Below are 8341 nucleotides of genomic sequence, written 5' to 3'. Positions count from 1 at the left end.
TTATCAAGGACATTCAATAGTTGCTCCTTGAACAAGCTCCACATATCAATTACGCCTTTGCCTTGAAGCCTACTTTTCCAAGCCAGGCATCCTAGGTCGTGCCTCACCGCATCATAATTTCCCTGACCCCAGTTATAACTCTTGCCCTGTAGTGCACACTTATCCCTCTCCATCACTAGAGTAGAAGTCACCGAATTGTGGTCACTGTCCCCAAGGTGCTCACCTACCTCCAATTCTAACACATGGCCTGGATTGTTACTCAGAACCAAATCCAGTATGGCCTCACCTCTTGTTGGCCTGTCTACATATTGTGTCAGGAAACCCTCCTGCACACATTGGACAAACACCGACCCATCTAACGAACTCGAGCTATAGCTTTCCCAGTCAATATCTGGAAAGTTAAAGTCCCCCCTAACAACCACCCTGTTACTTTCACTCTTCTCCTGAATTATCCTCGCAATCCTTTCTTCTATGTCTCTAGAACTATTAGGAGGCCTGTAGAATACTCCTAACAGGGTGACCTCACCTTTCCTATTCCTAACCTCAACCCAAACTACCTCAGATGGCGAGTCTTCATTCATCGTCCTTTCCACCACTGTAATACTATCTTTGACAAGCAATGCCACACCTCCCCCTCTTTTACCCCCACCTCTTAACTGCTCTTCATTGGACAGTCCCACCAATCCAGGAACAAGTTTGGTGAACCTTCATTACAGTTCCTATATGACATTAATATCTTTGCTGCGGTAAATAAGCCAAAACTTCACATGTTATTTCAAAGCAGATAATTCAGGAGAGATGTAAGAAAGCACTTCTTCACACAGAGTGGTAGATGCTTGAAACTCTCTTCCACAAACAGCATTGGATGCTAGATCAATTGCTAATTTTAAACCTGATGTAGATTAATTGATATTCAGGCATTTGGGCCAAAGGCATGTACATGGAGTTAGGTCACAGATCAGCCATCATCTCATTGAATGGTGGAACAGGCTCCTGTGTCCCTCACCAAGCTCCCTTACAATTGAAGCAAGACTTCACTAATCCTGTACTCAAATCCTCTTATAATAAATGCTAACATTCCAATAGCCCTCCTCATAGTTTGCTGCACCTGCATGTTAGCCTTCAGTGACTTATTGACAAGGATATCCGAGTCCTTGTACATCTATACTTTCTAACCTCTCATAGTTTAAGAAATACTCAAAGCATCTATAGTCCCTACCAAAGTAGATTACCTCATATTTTCCACTTGATATTCCATTTGCCATGTTATTGGCCAAACACTCAGCCTGTCCAAATCCTCCGGAAAAGGCTCAACACATCTCTCATGATGCAATTTTTTGCTAAACTTTACATCATCTACAAATTTGTAAATACTACATTTGGTCCCCATGTCCCAATGTGTTACGATACACCCCTGAAGCAGGTGGACCTAAACCCAGACCTCAGAGTCAGGGACACTACCACTGTGCCACTGCCACTTGTCACAAGAACCCTTCATCTCACATCCAGATCATGGATAAACATTATGTACAGCTGAGACCCAAGTACTGATCCTCACTGTACCCCACTAGCTACATCCTGCCAATATGAGAATTTATTTTTATTTTTATTCACTTCAGGGACATAGGTGTCACTGGCTAGGCCGTCATTAGTTGCATTTGAGAAGGTGGTGGTAAGCTACCTTCTTGAACCACTGCAGACGATTTTCTGTTTGGTAGCCAATCCTTAATCCAAGCCAATACACTACCTCATATCATGTGCTTTGGTTTTACTGTGGAGGACCTTATCAAAAGCCTTCTGACAATCCAAATATACTATATCCGTCAGCTCCCCTTTATTGATTTGGTTTGTAACACCCTTGGAAAAGCTAGCACACAGGTGTAGTAGGTAATCACGAAGGCGAATGGAATGTTGGGTTTTATTAAGGTGCATTAGGGGAGTGAAATCTTGATGCAACTGTACAAGTTGCTGGTGAAACCACATCTGGAGTACTGAGAGCAGTTTGGTCACCTTTTTTAGGAGAATATGTTATTTAATTGGAGACAGCTCAGAGAAGGTTCACCAGCATGGTTCCTGAGGGAATGTCTTATGAGCAAACGTTAAACAGGTTGGGACTCAATTCACTGGAGTTTAGAAGAATGAGAGGTGATCTCACTGGATTGGATTCTTGAGGGACTTGACAGGGTCAGTGTTGAGAGAATGTTCCCCCTCATGGGAGAGTTCAGGACCAGAGGGCAGAATCACAGAATAAAGTGGTGCCAATTGAAGACTGACATGATAAGAAATTTCTTCTCTCTGAGGGTTGAGAGTCCTTGGAACTTGTTACTGCAGAGAGCAGTGGGGGCAGAGTCCTTATATGTATTGAAGGCTGAGATAAATTCTTGTTCAGTATGGAATCAAAGGTTATGGAGAAAAGGCAGGAAATGGCAACGAATCAGCCAAGATCCTATTGAATGGTAGAGCAGCCTCGAGGGGCCAAATAGCCTACTCCTGTTCCTTTTTCTTGTGGTCTTATAAAACTCTCAAGTTATCTAACACAAAAAAAAGAAGGCAGCTTACATAAGGTGGAGGAAGCAAGTGTCTTGCTCAGCTCTAGAGGATTACAGGCAGGTGAGGAAGGAGCTCCAAATAGGTCTGAGGAGAGCCAGGAGGGGGCACGAAAAAGGCTTGGCAGGAAGGATTAGGGAGAATCCAAAGGCATTTTACACCTATGTGAGGAATAAGAGAATGATCAAAGAAAGAGTAGGGTCGATCAGGGGTAGCATAGGGAACTTGTGTATAGAATCTGAGGTGGTAGGGGAAGCCCAAAATGAGTTTTTTGCTTCTGTCTTTACTAAGGAAAAGGACCTTGTAGTGAATGAAACCATTGAGGAGCAGGTAAGCATGCTGGAACGGATAGAGATTGAGGAAGCTGATGTGCTGAAAAGTTTGACAAACATTAAGATTGACAAGTCGCCAGGGCTAGACCAGATTTGTTCTCGGTTGCTTTGAGAAGCGAGAAATGTGATTGCTTCGCCGCTTGCGAAGATCTTTGCATCCTCGCTCTCCACCGGAGTCGTACCTGAGGACTGGAGGGAGGCAAATGTAATTCCTCTCTTCAAGAAAGGAAATAGGGAAATCCCTGGCAATTACAGACCAGTCAGTCTCACATCTGTCGTCTACAAGGCGTTAGAAAGGATTCTGAGGGATAGGATTTACGACCATCTGGAAGAGCATGGCTTGACTAAATGCAGTCAGCACGGCTTTGTGAGGGGCAGGTCATGCCTCACAAATCTTATTGAGTTCTTTGAGGATGTTACTAGACAGGTTGATGAGTTGGATGTGGTGTATATGGACTTCAACAAGGCATTTGATAAGTTTCCCCATGGCAGGCTCGTTCAGAAGGTCAGGAGGAATGGGATACAGGGAAATTTAGCTGTCTGGATACAGAATTGGCTGGTCGAGAGAAGACAGCGAGTGGTAGTGGAAGGAAAGTATTCTGCCTGGAAGTCAGTGGTGAGTGGTGTTCCACAGGGCTCTGTTCTTGGGCCTCTACTCTTTGTAATTTTTATTAATGACTTTGATGAGGAAATTGAAGGATGAGTTTGCAGACGACACAAAGGTTGGAGGTGTTGTTGACAGTATGGAGGACTGTTGTAGGCTGCAGTGTGACATTGACAGGATGCAGAGATGGGCTGAGAGGTGGCAGATGGAGTTCAGCCTGGATAAATGCGAGGTGATGCATTTTGGAAGGTCGAACTTGAAAGTTGAGTACAGGATTAAAGTCAGGATTCTTGGCAGTGTGGAGGAACAGCAGGATCTTGGTGTGCAGGTACATAGATCCCTTAAAATTGCCACCCAGGTGGACAGGGTTGTTAATGAAAGCCAAAATACCATATGCTTTCTTAACAGGGGGATTGAGTTTAAGAGCCGTGAGATCTTGTTGCAGCTCTATAAAACTTTGGTTAGACCGCACTTGGAATACTGTGTCCAGTTCTGGTTGCCCTATTATAGGAAAGATGTGGATGCTTTGGAGAGGGTTCAGAGAAGGTTTACCAGGATGCTGCCTGGAATGGAGGGCTTATCTTACGAAGATAGGTTTACTGAGCTTGGACTTTTTTCATTGGAAAAAAGGAGGAAGAGAGGGGACCTAATTGAGGTGTACAAGATAATGAGAGGCATAGATAGAGTTGATAGCCAGAAACCTTTTCCCAGAGCAGAAATTGTTAACACGAGGGATCATAGTTTTAAGCTGTTTGGCGGAAAGTATAGAGGGGATGTCAGAGGCGGGTTCTTTAAGCAGAGAGTTGTGAGAGCATGGAATGCGTTGCTTGCAGCAGTTGTGGAAGCGAGGTCATTGGGGATATTTAAGAGAGTGCTGGACATGCATATGGTCACAGAAATTTGAGAGCTCGTACATTAAGTTTACCTCACATGAGGATCAATGGTCGGCACAACATCGTGGGCTGAAGGGCCTGTTCTGTGCTGTACTGTTCTATGTTCTAATTTTTCATTTGCAAATCCATGCTAACTATGCCCAGTCACATTTTTTTTAATCCAAGTGTCTATTTTATACACACACACACAAAACATTGCTGGAAAAGCTCAGGTCTGGCTGCATCTGTGGAGCGAAATCAGAGTTAACGCTTGTCAAGTGACCCTTCCTCAGAACATCTTAAATGTCCTTTATGACATCTTCCAACGTTTTCCCTGCTACTGATATAAATATCTTGTTTCCTTGCTCCTTCCTGAAATAGTGGGAAGCTTCCACTTGGCAAGAATCTTTTCAGAATCTATGTAGTTTTGGAAGATGATGCCCAATGTTGTGACTATCTCTATAGCCACTTTCTTCAATATGGTGGGATGCAGCCAATCAGGACCCAGGGACATTCCTGAAGAAGGGCCTGTGCCCGAAACGTCGAATCTCCTGTTCCCTGGATGCTGCCTGACCTGCTGTGCTGTTCCAGCAATAAAGTTTCAACTTTGATCTCCAGCATCTGCAGACCTCACTTTCTCCTCACCCAGGGACATGGCAACTGTCAGCCCCATTAATATCAATATTACTTTCCTTCAACTCCTCATTCTCTTTAGGCACTGGGATGTCTAACTCTGGGAGATTTCTTCTATCTTTCCCAGGGAAATGAGACAACATTTAGCTTCTATTCCATTTCTCTATTATCGATTATAAATATTCCTGATGCTGTTTAATAAACCCATGTTTCTCTTGGTCAAATGTTTTCTTTTTATGTACCTATCATAAATCCATTTTATTAGATTAGATTACATTACAGTGTGGAAACAGGCCCTTCGGCCCAACAAGTCCACACCGACCCGCCGAAGCGAAACCCACCCCATACCCCTACATTTACCCCTTACCTAACACTACGGGCAATTTAGTATGGCCAATTCACCTGACCCTGCACATCTTTGGACTGTGGGAGGAAACCGGAGCACCCGGAGGAAACCCACGCAGACACGGGGAGAACGTGCAAACTCCACACAGTCAGTCGCCTGAGGCGGGAACTGAACCCGGGTCTCTGGCGCTGTGAAGCAGCAGTGCTAACCACTGTGCCACCGTGCCGCCCACAAATGTTTCTTTTGCTACATTTAATTTAGGCTGTATTCTTTCTTATCAGTTTCTTAGTTCTCCTTTGCTGTATTCTAAAACATTTGACAATCCTTAAGTTTGTAACAATTTCTGGCCACTTTGAGTCGTTTAATCTTATACAATCCTTAACTTCTGATTTCAGATACAGTGACAGATACTTTCTGAGTTTGTGCACATTGCAGGAATGTAAATCATATAACAGTTCTTTAAAGACTGTCCATTGCCGATGTATAGTCAGGCAATTGATGCATTTTCCCAATCCAGCTCAGCCAAATTGAGCCTCGTGCCTAAAGAATTTCTCTTATCCCATATTAACATCCTTGCATCAGATTTAACTACCTCGCTGTCAAACTTAATGTAAAATTCGATCATGTTGCAGTCAGTCATCCTAATAGTGACTTTTACAATAAAATTAGTAATTTGTCTTTTTTTTGCATCACATAGTACTTGAATTAGAAAAGCCTGCACTCTAAACAAAAATACCGAGAACTGCAGATGCTGAGAGTCAGAAACAAAACAAAACTTGATAGAAAAACTCATCTGCAGCATCTGCTGTGAGAAAGCAGGGTTAATGTTTCGGGTCCACTGAGTCGTCTTCAGAACAGAGCACTGTTGTAGCCTGAACTCTCGTCTGCTATGCAACGTGGTGCTGGAGAAATCTATCCCTATGGCACTCCAGAAACTCATCCTTCACAGCTTTATTGCTCAGACGATTTAACCACTCTATAAAAAAACCCTGTTGCACATACTCCATATTTCTCTCATGTCTGTTGCCCCTCGCTGTTTCTTAATTCCAATCAAAGAGATTAGATGCTTTGTTTTTCTAGTCTGAGATCCTCGCACACCGAATCATAATATTCCTACAGTGCAGAGAGAGGCCTTTTAGCCCAACGAGTCTGCACTGACCCTGTAAAGAGCATCCCATCCTATCCCCATAACATCACATTTACCATAGTTAACCCACCTAACCTGCACATCTTTGGACTGTGGGAGGAAACCGGAGCACCTGGAGGAAGCCCACACAGACACCGGGAGAATGTGCAAACTCCACACAGTCCCTGATGCTGGAATCGAACCTGGATCTCTTGCACTGTGGGACCGCAGTGCTAACCACTGAGCCACCATGCTGATTATTATTAATCAGTAGCTTATTATCATATTGTGAAGATACTGATCCCATCTTGAATTAACATCATTAGTCCATCATCTTTACATTCTTGTCTGCCCTTCCTTAACTTCAAATGACTTCATTTTAAACTTACTGCCTCTCTGCCTCGGTGTTATGTTCGTGGGCAAGGATCAGATGGCTGTGTCGCCGAGTGCTGGGCTCAGGCTAAGCACATTGCTTTGGAGAGTTACAGCATTGTCACAGTTCAGAACGAGGCCCTTCAGAACTTCAGGTTTCGAGAGAGGCCAAGAAAGAGACAGATAGCAACGTGGAATAATAAACACAGACCACAGAGGAAGAGTTACACTGGACCCAAAAACATTAACTCCATATCTCTCTCTACAGGTGCTAGCAGACTTGCTGAATTTCTCCAGCGTTTTCTGCTTTTATTTCAGATTTCCAGCTTCCGCATATTTTGCTTGTGTTTTAGTTACTGTTTTTCTGTTGTAGATGTACTGGATTTATTTAAGTACTGTACTAGTCGGTTGTGACCAATAGCCTGGATTGTTTTGTTATTTCTTAAAGATGGTTATGGTGCAGCTGCACTTCAAGTGAGACGTGACCCATTGCATATAAAAGCTGCCGGGAGTGAATTTCCTCTCATTCTGGGCCGAGATGTCTCCGGTGTTGTCATGGAAACTGGACTGGATGTGTCTTATTTCAAACCCGGAGACGAGGTGATGTGGATTGTGTTACTGTGTGTGTTTGAACAAGCCTCCTACTCTGAACATAGAAACTGGCAGAGATACTCTGATATTAAGCTCCAAAACCCAGAGTTGTTAGGAAGCACTTCTACGCACAAAGGGTAGTAAATAGAATCAGAGAATCCCGACAGTGTGGAAAGAGGCCATTCAGCCCATCGAGTCTGCACTGAACCTCTGAAGGGCATCCCACCCTATCCCCATAACTCTGCAATTCTCATAGCTGATCTATCTACCACGCACATGCCCCTGGGAACTTTGGGCAATTTAACATGGCCAGTCCACATAACCTGCACATCTTTGGACTGAGGGAGGAAACCAGAACACCCAGAGGAAACCTGCACAGAGACAGGGAGAATGTGCAAACTTCACATGGACAGTCATCCGAGGCTAGAATCAAATCAGTAACCCTGGAGCTGTGAGGCAGCCGTGCTAACCATTGAGCCACCATGCCGCCCTTTATTTTTTAAGATGCTTGGAACTCTCTTCCACAACCGGCAGTGGATGCTGGATCAGTTATTAATGTAAATCTGAGATAGGTAATTTTTTTTGTTAAGGAAAGGTACTTGGGGATGTGGGCCAAAGGCAACAATATGGAGTTAGGCCACAGATTAGACATAGAACAGGCTCAAGGGGCTGAGTGGCTTACTCCTGTTCCTGTGTTCCTGTGTCGTCATCATCTGTGGAAGAAAGAGAAAGAAAGGGCGGCACGGTGGCACAGTGGTTAGCACTGCTGCCTCACAGCGCCAGAGACCCGGGTTCAATTCCCGCCCCAGGCGACTGACTGTGTGGAGTTTGCACGTTCTCCCCGTGTCTGCGTGGGTTTCCTCCGGGTGCTCCGGTTTCCTCCCACAGTCCAAAGATGTGCAGGTCAGGTGAATTGGC

General features: G+C 44.3%; 1 protein-coding gene across 1 annotated transcript in view; it reads left to right on the top strand.

Annotated features, from left to right (window-relative positions):
• Window positions 1–8341, top strand: part of rtn4ip1 (reticulon 4 interacting protein 1) — a 52425-nt gene that overhangs the window by 6136 nt on the left and 37948 nt on the right. The window contains exon 2 of the mRNA XM_043687051.1: window positions 7281–7432. Coding sequence (XP_043542986.1) covers window positions 7281–7432 — 152 coding nt within the window. The remainder of the gene's footprint in view (window positions 1–7280; window positions 7433–8341) is intronic.

Source organism: Chiloscyllium plagiosum, chromosome 3 (genome assembly GCF_004010195.1).
Source record: "Chiloscyllium plagiosum isolate BGI_BamShark_2017 chromosome 3, ASM401019v2, whole genome shotgun sequence".
Lineage (NCBI taxonomy): Eukaryota > Metazoa > Chordata > Chondrichthyes > Orectolobiformes > Hemiscylliidae > Chiloscyllium > Chiloscyllium plagiosum.
The sequence above is the reverse complement of the archived record's forward strand: the minus strand, read 5'-3'. Positions and strand labels throughout refer to the sequence as shown.